We start from the raw sequence: 23,143 nt of genomic DNA, 5'->3' as shown, positions 1-23,143 counted from the left end.
TTTCCTTTGACATGGAATCCTTTTGTTAATCAGGCATGAAAATATGGACTTTATTTGTAATAGCCTGTCAGCGTTTCCCTGGGGACCCCAAACAGTGCACGTTGTGGTTATTGGCTCAGCATTACATAGGCCTCCTAGTTGATTCAAATAATCGACTCAACTTTTTATTTGAATCAGCTTTGCAGTGCTAGGGTCAAAACCAAAACATGTACCCCAGGTTCGAGTTTGGGAGACTCGAGTTTGTCGAGTCTGGCCTATTTCAACCTACAATAACTAGTGGTGCACGTAACCCTACCTACTGAAGGATAGGATTTACATAACCAATACTAGGACACACAAACAACCAGACCAACGACAATTGTTTGTGCAAAGAATGCTTCTTCTGCACTTAGTTTACCGAACAGTTAAATACATTTGAATGAGAGAAGAAATCTAGTCCATCACAGATTGAAGGATTCATTTACATTGCCTAAAATGAGCTACAAATGGACAGCAACTGTTGCATTGCTACAATCATCCTGTTTTTTCTTACAGAACGGCATATAGGCACAGATAAAGAAACTGATCATAAAACGTAATTGATAGAGATATATTTGTCGCATCTGTAAAAGTATCCTCTTCTACAATGAAGACTTTTCTCTTTAAACTGACTTCCTGTCATATTGCACAATTTGGACCTTTCAAACCAGAACCACGTCCTTGGTCCTGCCCACTGCATAGCCATGACTACACCTCGACCCAACACACTGAACAGAAGTGATTCTACTCCCATCTTAATAGAACTAATGGAAAAGTCTAACCCATTTTGCTAAATGTCCCTTGGTTATCGTGATTCCGTTGAAATATAAACCATTTTCCTCATATGAGAGGCCAAAAACCTGCTTAAATTCAACTGCTAAGGAAGTCTCAACATGATATAATATCTCATTTGGAATCATAAGGCATCAAAATAAAGCTCACTGGGCAGGAAGTTGTTCTGTTTCAACAGATGAGGATGTAGACATTGGAACACATCTGTCATTATTCCCTGTTTATTCTGCCCTGACAGTTTCTACTTGGAGTTATAGTATGGAGTTATCATTTTTAATTCTCTGGACTTTTGTTACACCCTGTCCATCTTAGAACGACGTTCAGCAGGTTCCAGAAAGGGGAAGCAGGATGCAAGTCAGGTCCATCTGACGACCGGTAGTTTGTCTCACAGTAGCATCTTACTAGGCTTGCAAGTCCAGTTTAGTCTCTCGTGAGCTAACGAACAAACAGTGGCCAAGTCTGGTAAAGTTTCCAAGGTAGTCTTCAGCAGCTTCATCATCAGGTTTTAAAACAAGAAACATTATTTTAAAAAATACGCTCTTTACCAAATTAAATTGGAGCGTCCAAGGCATGCAATTTCATCACAACTTGCCATTTTGGCAGCTGAATGGTAGATCAATGACACATGTAATGGAGATTGGTTGGCGTGGTTACAATAGCTTTACCCTGAAGCCATTTAACATAGCCTGCTATCGTCTTGTGCTAGTCTGAAGTGTGTTACCAGCTTGGAGTGGGCCGCCGTCAGCTGATGCCCTGCACCAGAAAACATTCTAATACAACTTCATTCTTACGGTCACATGCTCCTCTTTTGGAATACAGGATGTAAGGCAAGGTTTCACAAACTGCTTCCTGGCTCCCCCGGGGGCATGTTCTGTTTTTTGCCCTAGCACCACAGAGCTGATTCAAATAACCAACTCCTTATCAAGCTTTGATTATTTGAACAAAACATGCACCCAGGGGGGTTAGTATAGTGAATTAACATTAGACCATGAAACAGGTGCCTGGTCAAGCCTTCCAGTTGATCATGTATCTGCACGGTGAAGCGATTGCAATTTGAAAGACAAAACCTGATAATGAGTTATGGGTGAGAAAATGGGCCTAGTGTCCTGACTGTACACAGAAAAGTTCCCAGAGGGAAGTAATGATGCAGGTTCACTCAAAAAAAGAGGTTAAGACAAAAGAAACTGCAGTCATAACAGCTCTTCTGCGGCTCAAGTAGTACGGAGCAACTGCCAAGCATTGTAAGAGCAGTGGATTGGCAAAACATCCGAGCACGGAGGTCTACTCAACACTCAAAAACAGTGGATATCAACTCAATTTCCCACGATGCTCCAGATAGAGCTAGCTTGCGGAGCCAGTTGCCAGTTGGAGGAAAAAGTTGAGAGCTTGTGAGAAGTGGGGTTTGGCCAAGTATCATGACAACCCACAGCAACTTTATTAGCCTGTTTAACAGTTCTGAAAGAAAAATGAGCAACTCAAAACACGGGGTTGTCTTTTTTCTGGGTTTGAGGACCAGATGGAATGAATGGATGGATAGGACAAGAGGTCATGTGTTGCAGCCCTGTATAGTCCACTGTGCTCTCAAAAAGAAACATACACCGCCATTTCCAAATCCAGTCGAGACACCCCCTAACCAACAGAATCATCATCTTTAAGGAATTGTATATCACCAATGCAATAGGATTGATTATTTTACAAATACATAAAAATAAAAATAAATTGTATGTCCGGGTAGCCATTTCCGAACAATTCCACACCTTTGAAGAGAAGTTGAGGGGCGGGGCTTTTCTTTTCCTCAGTTCTCCATCCCCCTCTTCTCCTGGTTGTCGTAAGAATGACATTACGGGAATAAAGCCACGTCGGCATCTTGCGGTGTTGGAAGAAGAATTAAGGGGGAGAAGATATGTTTCCTCTGCGTATGGGAGCATGTGTGTGTGTGGGGGGGCTCAGTATGGAGTGGGGCTGGGGGCTTCCTCTGTCTTGGAGTCCCAATCTGTGGGGCTCTGCCTGGGGCATTCTGGCTCCCCAACCACTGCCCTACTGCAGTCTGTGTGTGAAGGTGGTGGTTGAGGAAGGGACGGCCTGACACTAGAGAGGCAAGTCTCTGCTTCCTGGAGTCCTCCCATTGGAGGAGAGGGAGGAGGCAGGCCTGATCCTGCTGCACTGCCTCTACAGGCCACTATGGTTTTGATTTCCACTGCCATCAAGCTGGGACCGGTGCCACTTGTGCTCTCTCCTCCACCATCACTCCCCCCCATCACGCTGAGGCCTGCCCCAGGAACACCAACCCTCCCCACCCCTCTGGCCTCCCCCAGCAATCCCCCTGCCGTGCTCTCCATCAAAGAACCCCCAGGTTGGGGGGCTGAGGAGGACAAGGCCTCCGTGATGATGGCTGTCGTCTCCGCCATCCAGTCCAGCTCCGTTGTCAACTCTCCTACGGCCCCTTGTAACGTGGCACTCCCAGCCAGGCCATTCGACTGGGAAGCCAGGGTCGCTGAACCTTGGGCCTGGGCCACCGAAGAAGCCAGGGGCTCATCTGGCGGTCGGACCTGGCCGTTGGCTTCCCCTCCCCGAGCTGGGGCTGCTGCAGCGGTGGTGTTGTTGTTGAGGTTGTCCTGCAGGGCCGTCTGGTTGCCCCCCTGGCCCGCCAGCTGATTCTGCAGCAGCATCTCCTGGATGCGGATCTGTTGGAGGATGGCCGGAAGCTCGTAGTGGTGGAAGAAGTAGATCATTGAGTGCTATGGATGGAGAAGAGATGTAGGCGCTTAAAGTAAGTCTGTTTAAGTCATGGCGTTAGAAACAGGGTCGGGGGAGGCTATAACCTAGAACTAGAGGTGGCTGGCATTGGCTAAACTCTAGCCTAGGATGCTAATCTCTTTGGTCCAGCCACTAGCATTTGGGCTAAACCATTAGAATCAATCACTTCTATAGGGAAAAATATATATATATATATATTTTCATATTCAGGACATTCATTTAAAATAGTTTTGAAGACACACCAACCCGATATAAACTTATTTAGCGATTCGCTGAAATAAAATGTTATTCTATGTTTTGTTTGTTTACCATAACATCTAATGAACAATAAGCAAGTAGAAGGCCACAATAACATGTCCACTTGCCTAAAGATGAAGCACTTTCCAGCTCAGTGTTTTGACTTGGTGCTCATATTCAAAATGCTGGAGGATGGAGTGTGTGGGCTACTAACTACACACACACTTTGAAATCACACTACAGTTTGAGTGAGTTTATTTTCTCTAGTCAATTTCTTTCCTCCAACCCTTCTCACCTGTATGAAGAGCCAGGAGGTGACCAGAGCCAGGCTGCTGTACTGGCCGTTGAAGCGGTAGTGGTAGGCGTAGAACGCAAAGTGATACAGATAGAAGAACCTGCAGGAGACAGAGACAGCCTCCTTAGAGAGTAGCCAAAAATAACTGGACTGACAGAGTAATGGATAGACTGTCTGGAACTGGAGAGACAAAGTGATCGGTTGTATGTAGTGGAGAGAATAAGCAAATTAGTTCAACTACATAGAAACAAAGCAAATAGTCTTCATGTTCCAAGGGCCCTTTCTCTTCATGTTCCAAGGGCCCTTTCTCTTCATGTTCCAAGGGCCCTTTCTCTTCATGTTCCAAGGGCCCTTTCTCTTCATGTTCCAAGGGCCCTTTCTCTTCATGTTCCAAGGGCCCTTTCTCTCTGCCCATCCCCATTTGATGCAAGATAGTAGGGTTTATATCAGCTATTGGCATTTGCTGGTGTTGGTGTGTGGAACTCACCTCAGCCAATGACGTTTGCTGGTGTTTGTGTGGCAGCAGATGGCGTCGTACTGGTCGGCCAGCCACACGATGAGGATGATGTAGAAGGCGGTGGTGGTGTCGTTGAAGAACTCAGACATGATGGCCTCCATGCCTGGGAGAGAGAGAGATTTGTACCACCGGTTCAATCTAGACCAAGCTTGTTATCGTTACATATGTAGTCGAATATGTTGGCACCCGTAGCACTTTACAATGGAGCGCAATAGACAGAATGTTCCGTTTTCTCTTCTCAAAACTTGTTGAATTACTTTTTTACCATGTAGGCACCTACAACCGGTGAGAAATTACACAGTAAATGAGAATCATTGCATTCAAACAAAATGTATTAGAATTTTAAATAATTTAGTCCGGGCCATTTTAAAATCATACAAATACAAAAGTAAACAAAGTACTTTCAAATTCATCTCATTTTAGAAGAAACGGTGAATCACGCAAAGGTGCCAATATATTTGACCACATCTGTAACTGTAGAGATGGCGCCTCAATGGTATGACACTCTTACCCACGAGAGCCAGGATCACGGTAAGCAGAGGCGCTGCTGGGAAAGCGATGGTCATGTTCATCTCCAACATCTGCAGAAGGTCCACTAGAGAAACAGAGGTCAGAGATTAAGCATCTGGCATGTAGAGATGTATTCTTCCAGGACTACTAGAGTTGAGAGGGGTGTGAGTGTGACTCACCAATGAAGACAAAGATCTGGTGGTGGGAGTAGCGTAGCAGCATAGACACGGACAGGGTCTGTAGACAGGGAAGGAAACAGACAACTTATCTTTCATGAATAACCCAGGGAGTTAGTTAAGCACCAGCTCATTTATCATACCAAATATGTTGTATTGTTTGTGAAACTTCAGAGTAAAGAACCTGAATGAAGGTTTCTCATGGGCTACATTTAACACTTTGGATTTGATGCAAGTTTGACAAAAAGGTGTGTGGAGAATGCTACTTACGAATATTACCATGATGACAAAGGCAGCCAGGTAGGAGGTGCGAGCCATCCACATGCTGACAAATCGGTAGTGTTCCCCAGACACCACATTCCTGAGGAAGCCTGTTCTCACACAGAGCACCGGTCAGAAACACACACACACCACCAAAAATAAACATATGGGAGAATCCCTGACACACACACACACACATACCTTTGTCCTCCTCGTTCTCTGCCAGGGCCTTGACACTAGACATCAGGATGTCATCGTAGCCCAGGAACTCATCCAGGAGGAGGCGACTGAAGCTGTCCCCAAAGCACTGATCCTTCATGGGGTCTGCACACACACACAGAGCCCCTCCTACCCTCTAACACTTGATTGTGGTACCCGTAACAGACTTGTTCGAGTGTTATGATGACTACTTATCTTGGTGTTTCTACAACACCTACACCCTTTAAGCTCTGAATAAGAGCATCTGCTAAAAGACAAACGCTCATGTGAAAGTTAGCCGCTCAACAAAAGGGTGGTCTGAGAGCCTTCAGCTTCAACTTCCATTAATATGAGTGCAGCATTGTGTTGGCCAATATGACCTACGACCCAAATTAATTTATATTTCAAAATCAAGTCTGTAGCTAGCTACAGTCCACCTTTGCCTTGGGTGGCTAAGGGAGGTTTTGTACTAGGCACACCAGCAGGTAACTACTGATCAAACCAAATGCTGCTCATTGGCAAGCAAGTCAGTGGCCATACTTCCTATCCCTTTATTAACTTCAGTCCCCCTGACTGTACCCACTCTAGTCCCCCTGACTGTACCCACTCTAGTCCCCCTGACTGTACCCACTCTAGTCCCCCTGACTGTACCCACTCTAGTCCCCCTGACTGTACCCACTCTAGTCCCCCTGACTGTACCCACTCTAGTCCCCCTGACTGTACCCACTCTAGTCCCCCTGACTGTACCCACTCTAGTCCCTATGACTGTGGTGTTACATGTAGACTAGAAAAGTACATGTCCACGAGCAGCACCGCAGATATTGAGATGAGAGAAATTAAAGACTTCGCTCTGTCACTGCGCATGTGCACAGGTCGGTATCACACAGTTACAGCGTGGTAACCACGGGAGCAAAACAGCGGAGCGCTTCAACGCTCTTAGGTGTTGCGGAAATTGGCCCAGTATGCAGTTTGCTTTGTGCATTTATGTCATTTCGATGAGTCTACCTTTATGTAGGCTTAAGTTAATAACACAGCTTACCCAGGTACTGAATGACTGTTAATGACACCTGCTATGTCATGGTTATGGTGGTGTTAAGTAGGCTTAACACACCTCACCAGCTATGACTGTTCATGGCACCTGCCATCATGTGCTATGGCAGTGTTAAGTAGGCTTTATAACAGCTTACCCAGCGTGACGACCATGACAGGGATGTTGAGGCGTTGCCGGGTGGTCTGGGACAAGCGGAGGAAGCCGTACTCCAGAGAGTACTCCACTATGTAATCCTCCTGAGGCCACACTGAAGGCACAGAGACACACACTCACAGGTAAGCATGCACACACACACAATTGCATTGGCCCCAGTGATGTGCTGGGCAGTACGCACTACCCTTTGTAGCGCCTTACGGTCAGATGCTGAGCAGTTGCCACACCAGGTGATGATGCAACCGGTCAGGATGCTCTAAGCTGCAGCTGTAGACAACTTTTGAAGATCTGGGGAACCATGACGAATCTTTTCAGTCTCCTGAGAGGGAAAAGGGTTTGTCTTGCCCTCTTCACGACTGTCTTGGTGTGTTTGGACTATGATAGTTTGTTAGTAATGTGGACGCCAAGGAACGTAAAGCTCTTGGCCCGCTCCACTTCAACCCCGTCGATGTTAATGGGGACCAGTTCGGCCTTCCTTTTCCTGTAGTCCACGGTCAGCTCCTTTATCTTGCCCACATTGAGAGAGGTTGTTGTCCTGGCACCACACTGCCAGGTCTCTGACCTCCTCCCTATAGGCTGTCTCATCGTTGTCTGTGATCAGGCCTACCACCGTTGTGTCGTCAGCAAACTTAATGATGGTGTTGGAGTCGTGGGTGAACAGGGAGTACAGGAGGGGACTAAGCACGTACCCCTGACGTGCCCCAGTGTTGAGGATCAGTGTGGCAGATGTGTTGTTACCTACCCTTACCACCGGTGGGCAGCCCATCAGAAAGTTCAGGATCCAGTTGCAAAGGGAGGTATTTAGTCCCAGGGTCATTAGCTTAGTGATGAGCTTTTTTAATTTTACCTTTATTTAACTAGGCAAGTCAGTTAAGAACACATTCTTATTTACAATGACAGCCTAGGAACAGTGGGTTAACGCCTTGTTCAGGGGCAGAATGACAGGTTTTTACCTTGTCAGATTGGGGATTCGATCTAGCAACATTTCGGTTACTGGTCCAATGCTCTAACCACTAGGCTACCTGCCGCCCCATAGTGATGAGCTTTGAGGGCACTATGGTGTTGAACGCTGAGCTGTAGTCAATGAATAGCATTCTCACATAGGTGTTCCTTTTATCCAGGTGGGAAAGGGCAGTGTGGAGGTCAATCGAGATTGCTTTCAAGTCAGACACCATTTTAGTCATGAGAATCTCAACTTTCTAATTATCTAAGTCTGGGCAGCGAGCTTGGTTGTCATCAAATGCAAGCCCCAAAATAATTTTTGCCCTTGGAACGCTTGAGCTCCCTCCATTACTTTCCTATGGAGAGACATGCCGGTCTCTTTTGCCAAATATCACACAATGTGAGGAGAATCTCCTCTTTGTAATTATGTAAGCCTGGGCAGCGAGCTCGTTTGTCATCGATCACTAGACCAGAAATAGAAGTTCATTTTTTCCCTACTTTCTCATTACGCAGACATAAGCACAGTTAACACCATCGAGGTGCGGATGTTACTTTCTATACGAGTAGTTTTCCCCCAATTCTGTCCGATGAACAGATTGTAGCGGTAAAATAAAAAGGGAAACATTTGTTGTTGCCATTTGGGCTAAATTTTATTCTAAACATCACCCCAGTCAAAACAGGCTCTGCGAACGTTCGATTCCATTCATTTGCTATGGGCTAGCGCTAGTGTTCCAGCTTAGCCAAAGTTATTTTGCTGTTTTTCAACCTTTGGTGAATTTTGACTTGTTCTGTTGTCCAGCCAATGGAAGAATAGTCTGGAGACAACCGACGCATACAGCAGCAGAACAACGTGCAGAGTTTTTACAAAAGTATGTAACACTGAAAGCTTCAGTATACAAGCTATTAGCAAGTTAGATGGACATAGCATGACATTTCCCCCCAATTTCGAAGTCCCCACATCATGCATTGAGCTAAATATTAATTTACCTTGCATTCACTATAAAGTAGTGGGTGGTGGTCACGAAGATGACTGAAGTGTTTCCCCCTTTCGCAGTAATTTTTTGTTGCATATTCTGTAGACAGGGCGACCATCTTCTATTAAGTTTCCCTCAGCACTCTTGTAAAACCCAAAATACGACCCAACATCAAATTTGGTCCTCTTAGAAGGCTGAAAATTCTCCCGTACGCTGTCAGTGCCTTCCTCCATGTTTTCACACAAAACATAACCCACGTTGCATGCTACACCTGTGTCAGACAGTTTCTAACTTTGATTGAGGCTAGACAGTATTTACCGTGAGTTTTTCAAATTACAATTTGAAACAGTAATTTTACCGTGGTTTATCGTGAAACCGGTAACTGTTTCATCCCTAGACGTAATCATTTAGGCAGGTTACCTTCACTATCTTAGGCACAGGGACTATGGTGGTCTGTTTGAAACATGTATGTATTACAGACTCGGCCAGGGAGAGGTTGAAAATGTCAGTGAAGACACTTGCTAGTTAGTCTGTGCATGCTTGAAGTACACATCCTGGTAATCCGTCTGGCCCTGCGGCCTTGTAAATGTTGACCTGTTTAAAAGGTCTTGCTCACATCGGCTACGGAGAGTGTGATCACACAGTCATCCGGGAACAGCTGGTGCTCTCAAGCGTTCTTCAGTGTTTCTTGACTCAAAGCAAGCATAAAAGGGCAGCTCGCGGCCGAGTTTCCCCTTTGTAGTCCGTAAAAGTTTCCAAGCCCTTCCACATCCATACCCTACTCAACAAATTGGATGCAGTCTATCACAGTGCAATCCGTTTTGTCACCAAAGCCCCATATACTACCCACCATTGCGACCTGTACACTCTCGTTGGCTGGCCCTCGCTTCATACTCGTCGCCAAACCCACTGGCTCCATGTCATCTACAAGACCCTGATAGGTAAAGTCCCCCCTTATCTCAGCTCGCGGGTCACCATAGCATCACCCACCTGTAGCACGCGCTCCAGCAGGTATCTCTCTCTGGTCACCCCCAAAACCAATTCTTTCTTTGGCCGCCTCTCCTTCCAGTTCTCTGCTGCCAATGACTGGAACGAACTACAAAAATCTCTGAAACTGGAAACACTTATCTCCCTCACTAGCTTTAAGCACCAACTGTCAGAGCAGCTCACATATTACTGCACCTGTACATAGCCCACCTATAATTTAGCCCAAACAACTACCTATTTCCCTACTGTATTTATTTTATTTATTTCTTTATTTTGCTCCTTTGCACCCCATTATTTTATTTTGCACCTTCTTTCTTCCACTGCAAATCTACCACTCCAGTGTTTTACTTGCTATATAGCAGGATTTCTTATAATAGTCCGGATTAGTATCCCGCTCCTTGAAAGTAAAAGCTCTAGCCTTTAGCTCAGTGCAGATGTTGCCTGTAATCCATGGCTTCTAGTTGGGAAATGTACATATGGTCACTGTAGGGACGACGTCATTGATGCACTGATTGATGAAGCCGTTGACTGTGGTGGTATACTCCTCAATGCCATTAGATGAATCCCGGAACATATTCCAGTCTGTGCTGGCAAAACAGTCCTGTAGCGAGGCATCCGCGTCATCTGACCACTTCCGTATTGAGCTAGTCACTGGTGCCTCTTGCTTTAATTTTTGCTTGGAAGCAGGAGGATAGAATTATGGTCAGATTTGCCAAATGGAGGGCGAGCTTTGTATGCGTCTCTGTGTGTGGAGTAAAGGTGGTCTAGAGTTTCTCTCCTCTGGTTGCACGTGACATGCTGGTAGAAATGAGGTAAAGCGGATTTAAGTTTGTCTGCATTAAAGTCCCCGGCCACTAAAAACGCAGCTTCTGAATGAGCATTTTCTTGTTTGTTTATGGCCTTACACAGCTCATTGAGTGCGGTCTTAGTGCCAGCATTGGTTTGTGGTGGTTAATAGACAGCTACAAATAATATAGATGTGAACTCTCTAGGTAGATAGTGTGGTCTATAGCTTATCATGAGGTATTCTACCTCATGCAAGCAATTCTTCTAGACTTCTTTAAATATTAGACATAGCGCACCAGTAGTTATTGACAAAAATACACACCCACCCCTCGTCTTACCAGACGTAGCTGCTCTGGGAACAGGGAAGCCAGCCAGCTCTATACAATCTGTGTAGTCGTTCAGCCATGTCTCAGTGAACACAAGATATTACAGTTTAATGTCCAGTTGGTAGGACATTCTTAAATCGTAGATCGTCCAGTTTGTTTTCCAGTGATTGCACGTTGGCCAATAATAGAGGGTAGTGGTGGTTTACTCACTCGCTGACGAATTCTCGTAAGGCACCCCCTGTATTTTCATATTTTCTTCACGCGAATGACGGGGATGAGGGCCTGGTCTCCGGGAAGCAGTATATCCAGTATATCCCATCAGACTCATTAAAGAAAAAATATTTGTTCAGTTCGAGGCGAGTAATCGCTGTTTTGATGTCCAGAAGCTCTTTTTGGTCATAAGAGAAAGTAGCAGCAACATTATGAACAAAATGAGTTACAAAAAAAATGCGGTTAGGAGCCAGTAAAACGGCAGCCATCCCCTCCGGCGCCACTGTGACCATCTAAAAGCAAATTACGGAAAGGAGGACTCAGGTTTACACAGACCATGCATAGCACAGAAAAACACTTATGCAAAGGCAATTTAGAATGGTTAAAACCAATGCAAGGACAGACAGGATCAAAGGCACACAACACAAACTGGGCCTAAACTAAAGTCTGGCTCTCAACTGCTACTGCTGGCCGATTGACAGAGGGTCAAGCTCCAAGTCCACACACAGTCTTTGTCTGGGCACAGCCAGGGCCCTCTGGGGAGGTGAGATGGCATCGCGACATGGCCACACAGTCTGATTCAAACAATGATCCTTGTCGGGCAGAAGACAAGGGAACACATTTTTGGAATAGAATCATGGGGGTGACTAACAACAAAAAGATGGCTGGAAGGGAAGATCAGGGAGCTAACTAGCAGGAAGAGGAAGAAAGGAATGGATTGAGGATTTCTCACTCACTGGGGGGGGGGGGGGGGGGGGTTGAGTTTACCTGCTCGAGTTAGCATCTCAATCTGGGAGACTGTCTCCCTCAGCGGCTGCATACCTTTAGTGGGCGCCTGGCTGAAGGAGAGGTCCTGGCTGTCGTTGAGGCCCCGTCCCCCACCACTCAGCGAGGGCTTCAGCCGTGGCTCGATGTCAAGCTCAAACTGACAAAGAGAAAGACTTATTGAGTTAATGTATAAATGATGCAGGATTATTGGGTCTTTCTCAGCCCCTCCCTCCACACCAGTAGCAGTGTCTCACCCTTACAGAACTGTTGTCAAACATCTCCAGGGTCATCTCCTCCTCGTCCTCGTCCTCCTCGTGGTGGAGCGCGGCCAGGCCCAGCCCTCCTCCTCCCTCCCCCTCAGGCTCCTTGACCAGGCCCTGAAGGCCGTCTGAGTCGTAGAACTGCAGGAAGATGGGTGCACGCGACGAGTTGCGCTGGATCTCCACTCGCAGGATGCCGTCACGCGGCCACTTCTCCCGAACGTGCTCCAGGCAGTTGATAGGCGAGCGTGAGAAAGCGATGTGGATATAGGCCAAGATGAATAGAATAAAGAGTGCCTGGTGGAAATAGAGGGTGGAAGGCATTAACTTATGGCAGATGGAGTCTAGAGCAGTATTGAGATGTAAAGGCCAATCCCCAAATTGACTTCCATATGTTTAATGGTGCCAAAGGGGACACATTTACTAGGATACATGTTTTTTACGTGCCCCCTCCTGCAGCATTGTTAATGTTGATGACAAACACATTGAAGGAAAAAGGATATTATATATATATATATTATAAAAATGTTATAGCGGGGCATTTTAGTGCTAGAGGCATCACCACAGACCCGGGTTCGATCCCGGGCTGTATCACAACCGGCCATGATCGGGAGTCCCATAGGGTGGCGTACAATTGGCCCAGCGCCATCCGGGTTAGGGGAAGGTTTGGCCGGGGGGAGTTTAACTTGGCTCATTGCGCTCTAGTGACTCCTTGTGGCAGGCCGGGAGCCTGCAGGCTGACCTCAGTTGTCAGGTGAATGGCGTTTCCTCCGACACATTGGTGCGTCTGGCTTCCGGGTTAAGCAGGCCGGTGTTAAAAAGCGAGGTTTGGTGGGTCATGTTTTGGAGGATGCATTACTCAACCTTTGCCTCCTGAGCAAACTGGGGAGTTGCAGCGATGAGACATGATTGAAATTCAGGAGAAAAAGTGGGTAAAATACAACAAAGAAAGAAGTAACTTATTGCACACAAGACACCCGTCTGATTCAAGCCTGTCTGGGTGGACTAAACCATTGGAGGACGCAGGGATGGCACACCAGTATCACCGGAAGTCCATTGACCCTTAATTCCTAATTTACAATATGTTTGGTTACGTTAATTTGTGTTAAATGCATTTAATCAATTATTATTCCAGTCTTACTTGTCATTGTAGGGGTGGACACATTGTTTGCAGAGCACACAACGTAAGCTACACAAAAGTTTTTGGTTCATTTCATTACATTTGAGTTGTGAATTTATTCATCGTCTTTCGCTTGGAACGCTCCTGTCAATCTTGAGTAAGGACACGCACCTGATTACACAAAGAAGTAGGACTAGTCTACCTGGCCTGCGCGCAAATGTAGACCTATAAAATGTGCCCATGTGGGGATCGGATTCAATTTCTGATTGTCTTATCTCGCCACCACTAATGCGCTGTGGAGCTTCTCCAGTAGAGGACGACCGATTAATCGGAATGGCCGATTATTTAGGGCCGATTTCAAGTTTTCATAAGAATCGGAAATCTGTATTTTTGGGCGCCGATTTCCGGATTTTTTTTTTATACCTTTATTTAACTAGGCAAGTCAGTTAAGAACACATTCTTATTTTCAATGACGGCCTAGGAACGGTGGGTTAACTGCCTTGTTCAGGGGCAGAACTACAGATTTGAACCTTGTCAGCTCAGGGGATCCATTCTTGCAACCGTACAGTTAACTAGTCCAACGCTCTAACCACTGCACTCCACGAGTAGCCTTCCTGTTACGCGAATGCAGTAGAAGCCAAGGTAAATTGCTAGCTAGCATTAAACTTATCATAATCACTAGTTATAACTACTAATCCAGTTTAGCAGGCAATATTAACCAGGTGAAATTGTGTCATTTCTCTTACGTTCATTGCACGCAGAGTCAGGGTATATGCAACAGTTCGGGCTGCCTGGCTCATTGCGAACTAATTTGCCAGAATTATACGTAATTATGACACAACATTGAAGGTTGTGCAATGTAACAAGAATATTTAGACTTAGGGATGCCACCCGTTAGATAAAATACAGAACGGTTCCGTATTTCACTGAAATAACAAACGTTGTGTTTTCGAAATGATAGTTTCCGGATTTGACCATATTAATGACCAAAGGCTCGTATTTCTGTGTGTTATTATGTTATAATTAAGTCTGATTTGATAGAGCAGTCTGAGCAGCAGCAGGCCCGTAATCATTCATTCAAACAGCACTTTCGTGCATTTTGCCAGCAGCTCTTCGCAAAAACAGTGCCGTTTATGACTTCAAGCCTATCAGCCTAATGGCTGGTGTAACCAATGTGAAATGGCTAGCTAGTTAGCTGGGTGTGCGCTAATACCGTTTCAAACGTCACTCGCTTTTAGATTTGGAGTAGTTATTCCCCTCGCGCTGCAAGGGCCGCGGCTTTTGTGGAGCGATGGGTAATGATGCTTCGAGTGTGGCTGTTGTCGATGTGTTCCTGGTTCGAGCCCATGTAGGGGTGAGGAGGGGGACGGAAGCTTTCCTGTTACACTGGCAATACTAAAGTGCCTATAAGAACATCCAATAGTCAAAGGTATATGAAATACAAATGGTATAGAGAGAAATAGTCCTATAAATACTATAATAACTACAACCTAAAATCTCTTACCTTGGAATATTGAAGTCTCATGTTAAAAGGAACCACCAACTTTCATATGTTCTCATGTTCTGAGCAAGCAACTTAAACGTTAGCTTTTTTACATGGCACATATAACTTTCTTCTCCAACACTTGAACATGTTTCATTATTTATTTGAGGCTAAATTGATTTTATTGATGTGGTTTTTTTGGTCCTCCAATAATCGCTATTGGAAAATCATAAGGGTTTCGACTCTGTCATTCACCATATTCTTATCGGCAGACTCAGTAGCCTCGGTTTTTCTGATGACTACCTTGCCTGGTTCACCAACTACCAACTACTAACAACTATGCAAATTGGAGTGGGTCTCGAGTTTCTGGGATAATGGTGTTGATGTGAGCCATTACCAACCTTTCAGAGCACTTCATGGTTACGGACCTGAGTGCTACAAGTCTGTAGTCATTTAGGCAGGTTGCCTTCGTGTTCTTGGGCACAGGGACCATGGTTGTCTGCTTGAAACATGTTGGTATTACAGACTCAAACATGGACAAGTTTAAAATGTCAGTGAAGACACCTGCCAGTTGGTCAGCACATGCCTGGAGCACACGTCCTGGTAATCCGTCTGGTGAATGTTGACCTGTTTAAAGGTCTTACTCACGTTGGCTACGGAGAGCGTGCTCACACAGTTGTCCGGAAAAGCTGATGCTCTCATGCATGCCTCAGTGTTGCTTGCCTCGAAGCAAGCATAGAAGTTATTTAGCTCGTCTGATAGGCTCGTGTCACTGGGCAGCTTGAGGCTGTGCTTCCCTTTGTAGTCTGTAATAGTTTGCAAGCTCTGCCACATCTGACGAGCGTCGGAGCCGGTGTAGTATGATTCAATCTTAGCCCTGTATTGACGCTTTGCCTGTTTGATGGTTTGTCGCAGGGCATAGCGGGATTTCTTGTAAGCTTCCGGGTTAGAGTCCCGCACCTTGAAAACGGCAGCTCTACCCTTTAGCTCAGTGCGAATGTTGCCTGTAATCCATGGCTTCTGTTTGGGGTATGTACGTACAGTCACTGTGGGGACGACGTCCTCGATTCACTTATTGATAAAGCCAGTGACTGATGTGGTGTGCTCCTCAATGCCATCGGATGATAGCAAAACAGTACAGGTGATCTAGAATGTTTCCCCCTCTGGTTGCACATTTAACATGTTGATGGAAATTTGGTAGATCTGATTTAAGTTTCCCTGCATGAAAGTCTCCGGCCACTAGGAGCGCCGCCTCTGGGTGAGTGGTTTCCTGTTTGCTTATACAGCTGACTGAGTGCGGTCTTAGTGCCAGCATCTGGGGGGCGGCAGGGTAGCCTAGTGGTTAGAGCGTTGGACTAGTAACCGGAAGGTTGCAAGTTCAAATCCCCGAGCTGACATGGTACAAATCTGTTGGCTGCATTGATTGGCTGCAAGGAACTGGAAACATTGTATCAACTATTGTATTAGCTTGGTCCAGGGGGTGCTCGTGATAGCAAACTTACATCATTGTAGAAAATAATCTATATTCAGGAGCAAGAAACTCTGAGCTCCCAGAATATTTTCTACAATGTTGTAAGTTTGCTATCACGAGCACCCCCTGGACCAAGCGAATACAATAGTTGATACAATGTTTCCAGTTCCTTGCAGACAGGCCATGCCTAGCCAATTTATTTATCAGGATATTTGACCTGTAGGCTCAAATCAAATCAAATGTATTTATAAAGCCCATCAGCTAATATCTCAAAATGCTGTACATAACCCAGCCTAAAACCCCAAACAACAAGCAATGCAGGTGTAGAAGCACGGTGGCTAGGAAAAACTCCCTAGAAAGGCCAGAACTTAGCCTGGTTCCTCTCTAGGTTTCTTCCTATGAGGGGTGGCCAGTTCTCTTCTGGCTGTGCCGGGTGGAGATTATAACAGAACATGGCCAAGATATTCAAATGTTCATAGATGACCAGCAGGGTCAAATAACACTCAGGCTGCAATGTTTTTATTTGTTGTCTTTATGTAGGCTATTTTTACACATTGGCAATGTGTAAAATTGGCAATACTTTTAGATTTGTATCATTTAGATAACATTTTGATTTAACACGACATTGGGATATGAAGACTTTATAAATTAAATTGTTCCACAAAAATGTGCATCAGAAAATCATACCTGACACGCAGATCAGTAGAAATGGTACGATAACTTGGCACTCCAATTGGAAAAGGTTGCCGACCGCTGGTGTAGGCCAGCAGCAGCGGGAGGAGGGTTGAGAACAGACGATTCTCAGTCGACTAAGATTTGATTTTAGTTGGGGACAGGCCTTGTTCACATACAGAAAGTGCAGGGTTTGAGGAGAAGCCGGGAGATATTATATCAGGGTTGGGGTCAATTCCTTTTCAATTCAGTCAATAAACCAAAATTCCAATTCTAAATCCAATGCTCCTCAATGCTTCTCACCAACCCTGGATCCTATATTTCAATGGGGGAGAAATAGCCTAAATGACATCACAGAGGCTGCTTAGTGAATGTGCACATTACAAAGACACAGAAGGATAGATTCCTACAGAGAGCAGTCAGCTGAGAAAAAAAAGTGTGTGGTGCTAGAAAACTTGTCTATTTATAATGCTCCTCTTCAATAGGAAGCCAACACACTCAGAACATCTAAAAGATGCTCGTATCCTTGTCGGTCCAAAGCTAAAGCGTCTGACAGAGGGAGAACACGCCATTTTGTTTCACATCCAATCAGTAGCGGGCAGCAGGGCCTCTTATCGCTGGACTGTCTGATAACACACTCAGGCAGTCAGATTCCGACTGTCAGTATTTTTTATTGTCAAATACACCGGATATGTGCAGTGAAATGTGTTTTACATGGTCAACCATAGTAGTACAGCGACCCTGGAGCAAATTCGTGTTGCTTCCTCAAGGGCACGTCAACAGATTTTTCACCTTGTCCGCTCGGGTATTCAAACTAGCGACCTTCCAGTCACTGGCCCTAACCACTAGGCTACCTGCCACCCTAGCTAACAGGTAGGCCTGGTGCACCTGTCACTGTTGACCCAACTGCTGCTTGTTCAGTGTGTTTACATGCACACACGCACATATGCATACACCTTGACTGCATAAAGCCCTTGTCAACATTTTCAATCTCTGATAGAATTCTGAAACTAGCTCCAACTGGAATTCCAAGTAGGAAACTCTGGCATCATTCTAAAGATCCGACTTAATGACCAGAAGATCACGGACATCATGATTTGATCAAGTTTTTTTTCTCCCCAGAGTTCCCAGTTGTCTTGAAAGCACAATTACAGGCAGCAACTAGCCACGCCCCTATTTGTGTTGTGGTATGCAGGGCATATTGCAGTGTTTCCCAAAAGGTACGAGTTTTGGGTTCTTGAGTTAGCCTAAAGTGGGCCTATACCGAGTGATAGCTAAATACAATTGAAGTCAGAAGTTTACATCCACCTTAACCAAATACACTGCTCAAAAAAATTAAGGGAACACTAAAATAACACATCTGAATGAATGAAATATTCTTATTAAATACTTTTCTTTACATAGTTCAAATCACACAAAAATTATCAATGGAAATCAAATTTATCAACCCATGGAGGTCTGGATTTGGAGTCACACTCAAAATTAAAGTGGAAAACCACACTACAGGCTGATCCAACTGTGATGTAATGTCCTTAAAACAAGTCAAAATGAGGCTCAGTAGTGTGTGTGGCCTCCACGTGCCTGGGCATGCTCTTGATGAGGTGGCGGATGGTCTCCTGAGGGATCTCCTCCCAGACCTGGACTACAGCATCCGCCAACTCCTGGACAGTCTGTGGTGCAACGTGGCGTTGGTGGATGGAGCGAGACATGATGTCCCAGATGTGCTCAATTGGATTCAGGTCTGGGGAACGGGCGGGCCAGTCCATAGCATCAATGCCTTCCTCTTGCAGGAACTGCTAACACACTCCAGCCACATGAGGTCTAGCATTGTCTTGCATTAGGAGGAACCCAGGGCCAACCGCACCAGCATATGGTCTCACAAGGGGTCTGAGGATCTCATCTCGGTACCTAATGGCAGTCAGGCTTCCTCTGGCGAGCACATGGAGGGCTGTGCGGCACCCCAAAGAAATGGCACCCCACACCATGACTGACCCACCGCCAAACAGGTCATGCTGGAGGATGTTGTAGGCAGCAGAACATTCTCCACGGCGTCTCCAGACTCTGTCACGCCTGTCACATGTGCTCAGTGTGAACCTGCTTTCATCTGTGAAGAGCACAGGGCGCCAGTGGCGAATTTGCCAATCTTGGTGTTCTCTGGCCAATGCCAAACTGGCTGTAAGCACAACCCCCACCTGTGGACGTCGGGCCCTCATACCATCCTCATGGAGTCTGTCTCTGACCGTTTGAGCAGACATGCACATGTGGCCTGCTGGAGGTCATTTTGCAGGGCTCTGGCAGTGCTCCTCCTGCTCCTCCTTCCACAAAGGCGGAGGTAGCGATCCTGCTGCTGGGTTGTTGCCCTCCTACGGCCTCCTCCACATCTCCTGATGTACTGGCCTGTCTCCTGGTAGCGCCTCCATGCTCTGGACACTACGCTGACAGACACAGCAAACCTTCTTTCCACAGCTCGCATTGATGTGCCATCCTGGATGAGCTGCACTACCTGAGCCACTTGTGTAGGTTGTAGATTCCGTCTCATGCTACCACTAGAGTGAAAGCACAGCCAGCATTCAAAAGTGACCAAAACATCAGCCAGGAAGCATTGGAACTGAGAAGTGGTCTGTGGTCACCACCTGCAGAACCATTCCTTTATTGGGGGTGTCTTGCTAATTGCCTATAATTTCCACCTGTTGTCTATTCCATTTGCACAACAGCATGTGACATTTATTGTCAATCAGTGTTGCTTCCTAAGTGGACAGTTTGATTTCACAGAAGTGTGATTGACTTGGAGTTACATTGTGTTGTTTAAGTGTTCCCTTTATTTTTTTGAGCAGTGTACATTTAAACTCAGTTTCAAAATTCCTGACATTTAATCCTAGTAAAAATTCCATGTCTTAGGTCAGTTAGGATCACCACTTTAATTTAAGAATGTGAAAATTCAGAATAGTAGCAGGAATGATTTATTTCAGCTTTTCTTTCTTTCATCACATTCCCAGTGGGTCAGAAGTTTACATACACTCAATTAGTATTTGGTAGCATTGCCTTTAAATTGTTTAACTTGGGTCAAACATTTCAGGTAGCCTTCCACAAGCTTCCCACAATAACTTGGGTGAATTGTGGCCCATTCCTCCTGACAGAGCTGGTGTAACCGAGTCAGGTTTGTAGGGCTCCTTGCTCGCACACGCTTTTTCAGTACTGCCCACAAATTCTCTATAGAATTTAGGTCAAAGCTTTGATGGCCACTCCAATACCTTGACTTTGTTGTCCTTAAGCCATTTTGCCACAACTTTGGAAGTACGCTTGGGGTCGTTGTCCATTTCAAAGACCCATTTGCAACCAAGCTTTAACTTCCTGACTGATGTCTTGAGATGTTGCTTCAATATATCCACATAATTTTCCATCCTCATGAAGCCATCTAGTTTGTGAAATACTTCAGTCCCTCCTGCAGCAAAGCACACCCACAACATGATGCTGCCACCCCCGTGCTTCACGTTTGGGATGGTGTTCTTCGGCTTGCAAGCCTCCATCTTTTCCCTCCAAACATAACGATGGTCATTATGGCCAAACAGTTCTATTTCTGTTTCATCAGACCAGAGGACATTTCTCCAAAAAGTGCCATCTTTGTCCCCATGTGCAGTTTCAAACCGTAGTCTGGCTTTGTTATGGCGGTTTTGGAGCAGTGGCTTCTTCCTTGCTGAGTGGCCTTTCAGGTTATGTCAATATAGGACTTATTTTACTGTGGATATAGATACTATTGTACCAGTTTCCTCCAGCATTTTCATAAGGTCCTTTGCTGCTGTTCTGGGATTGATTTGCACTTTTTGCACCAAAGTACGTTCATCTCTAGGAGACATAACGCGTCTCCTTCTTGAGCGGTATGCCGGCTGCGTGGTACCATGATGTTTATACTTGCATACTATTGTTTGTACAGATGAACGTGGCACCTTCAGGCGTTTGGAAATTGCTCCCAAGGATGAACCAGACTTGTGGAGGTCTACAATTTTTTGGTTGATTTCTTTTGATTGTCCCATGATGTCAAGCAAAGAGGCACGGAGTTTGAAGCATAGGCCTTGAAATACATTCACAGGTACACCTCCAATTGACTCAAATGACGTCAATTAGTCTATCAGAAGCTTCTAAAGCCATGACATCATTTTCTGGAATTTTCCTAGCTGTTTAAAGGCAGTCAACTTAGTGTGTGTACACTTCTGACCCACTAGAATTGTGATACAGTGAATAAGTGAAATCTGTCTGTAAACAATTGTTGGAAAAATTACTTTTGTCATGCACAAAGTAGATGTCCTAACCGACGATAGTTTGCTTGCCTTGAAGCGAGCATAGAAGTGATTTAGCTCATCTGGTAGGCTCGACTTCAACTGTATGTACATAGATTTGTTTATTTGGGAGGAATAGTTGTTACCACAGATCTGATGCATTCAAGTGGATTTTTTTTTACTTCTGTTCTACCAGATTAAGATCCAAACTAATCCACACATCAAAACAAAGGCTGGACTTTGCAAATTAAAATATTGTTAACAGAATGGACACAACATCACAAACCATAATTCTGTTACCAAACTTTGCATCTGCACTGTTCAAGTAAATGTCTTTGTAAAATGTTCAGTGGAAATGGTCAAATGTAGTCCTTGTGCATAGTTGTATGGCTCGTTTAATTTCGCAATCATTGTTTTGTTTGACATACATTGTATAGTGAAAAATCTGAGTCAGCATCATTCTGTGGAATTCCCCTTTCCTTTGATAATTGAAAGTTATAAAATAAATATACAAAACTAATTTATTTGGAGCAAATTAGCCGAGCGTCCTTGGTGAGTGTACTTGATATCATATCCTTGACAAATTGTAGCCTACATGAAGGTAAAATCATGTGAGGGGAAGTCTTACCTTTAGTAGGATAAAGAACTCGAAGATTCTTCTGAAAGACGGTGGAAATAATCTGGCATAGGTAACTGCCATCTTGAAGAATAGGGCATGGAAAAGTCTGTCTCGAACATTGATGAGTGGGTTTTGGTTGATATTAGGGTTTCGTATCCTGTTCGCCCCGCCATTGTTATTTTGCGGGACGTTGTTATTCGCGTTGCCCTGGTTTTCTGACATGTTATCTCTGGCAGGACGATTGATAGTGGCTAGTTAGCTATTTCAATCCAGGTCAAACGTGGCACCAAAAACTCACCAACTGTAGAATGGTGCAAAACTGCATTTAACACAATGCAATAAAGCAGCTGTCAGTTCACACTGAACAGTCCATTTCTAGAGGTGACCAATTTGATGTCTTAATGGGCTGTGCTGCACTACGACCATGTCGTAGACATAGATGTAACTATCCGGCTACAAACTCGTTCCACTAAAGTTAGCAAATGAGTTTCAATACAATTTAGCTAGCACGTAAACGGTTTGTATTCATCTAATTAGCAATGGCACTTGAAGGATTGCCAAAATCGTCTTTACAATAAGCAATGTTCTATTAAGTTGTAGGCCTTATAACTAAGCGTCAGTCAGTCATAATTCACACCCAGGCTAGCAATCTAGTTACCTGCAACATAGCTATCATGCTAGCTACCACGCAACCTTCCGAAGAAACATTGACGATTTTGGTGATGTTATCGAGGTATATTCTTAGTATATTATATTAAATTCACTATTATGCAGTTGTCTCATTGCCAATCACCAGAAATGTCCCAATAAAATACAATTATTAATACCCTACGCACGCTACAATACGCTACTAGCTAGTGTCGCTGACGACGTTCAAGCTCTACGATGAGAACCGCCTTGTTACTTTTTAGTCGAGACTGTCGATCATATATCTCAGAAGGAAATGATAACTATGATTCCAGTTTGTGCTTGATTCTTGAAAAAAAATCATCCCTTGCTAGTTAGTTGTTGCAATACTCTCAACGATTCCTGGGAAGCAACAACAACAATAAGGCAAGACAAAATGTAAGAAAGAAAGCCTGACAAGAAGAGTCGATTCCCGCGAGCGCCCTCTGTAGATGGACCGGCAATACATACACATTTTTATAAAGAGATCATAGAAAAAGTAATATCCAAATAGTAAACATAATATGCTAGATGAAACGTGTTATTAATTTTCGATGAATTTGTACTCTACCAAATACATTTCTAACGTTTTTACAAAAGAAAAAGGCTGCAGGCAACTG

At 44.9% G+C, this 23,143-nt stretch overlaps 1 protein-coding gene across 4 annotated transcripts; it reads right to left on the bottom strand.

Moving 5' to 3' along the window:
• Positions 1–356: 356 nt before the first annotated feature.
• On the bottom strand, positions 357–22,944 carry LOC139368489 (membralin-like). 4 transcript variants are annotated; one of them, XM_071107735.1, is made up of 11 exons: positions 21,867–22,944; positions 12,219–12,515; positions 12,013–12,115; positions 6,949–7,059; positions 5,765–5,887; positions 5,573–5,673; positions 5,306–5,363; positions 5,128–5,211; positions 4,587–4,719; positions 4,100–4,199; positions 357–3,548 (listed from the first exon to the last, which is right to left on the bottom strand). In XM_071107735.1, exons 1-11 carry the CDS (start codon positions 22,077–22,079, stop codon positions 2,757–2,759), a joined length of 2,115 nt encoding a protein of 704 aa, XP_070963836.1. In that variant the 5' UTR covers positions 22,080–22,944; the 3' UTR covers positions 357–2,756. The 4 variants fall into 4 exon arrangements, with proteins under 4 accessions (XP_070963836.1, XP_070963755.1, XP_070963586.1 ...); XM_071107654.1 differs by having other exon boundaries at positions 12,213–12,515; positions 21,867–22,938; XM_071107485.1 differs by having other exon boundaries at positions 11,959–12,115; positions 12,213–12,515; positions 21,867–22,881.
• Positions 22,945–23,143: the final 199 nt, after the last annotated feature.

The sequence above is a fragment of the Oncorhynchus clarkii genome, chromosome 1 (genome assembly GCF_045791955.1).
Source record: "Oncorhynchus clarkii lewisi isolate Uvic-CL-2024 chromosome 1, UVic_Ocla_1.0, whole genome shotgun sequence".
Taxonomy (NCBI): Eukaryota; Metazoa; Chordata; class Actinopteri; order Salmoniformes; family Salmonidae; genus Oncorhynchus; species Oncorhynchus clarkii.
Note: the sequence above shows the minus strand (reverse complement) of the source record. Positions and strands in the feature narration are given on the sequence as shown.

Bases quoted from the DNA above. Each gene is read 5' to 3' on its own strand.
- LOC139368489 (XM_071107485.1), bottom strand. From the start codon at position 22,079: ATGTCAGAAAACCAGGGCAACGCGAATAACAACGTCCCGCAAAATAAC. The intron at 12,516-21,866 runs GTAAGACTTCCC...TATTTCCACCAG, and splicing joins AGTTCTTTATCCTACTAAAG to GCACTCTTTATTCTATTCAT. The intron at 5,888-6,948 runs GTAAGCTGTTAT...GTGTGTGTGCAG, and splicing joins TGTCATGGTCGTCACGCTGG to ACCCCATGAAGGATCAGTGC.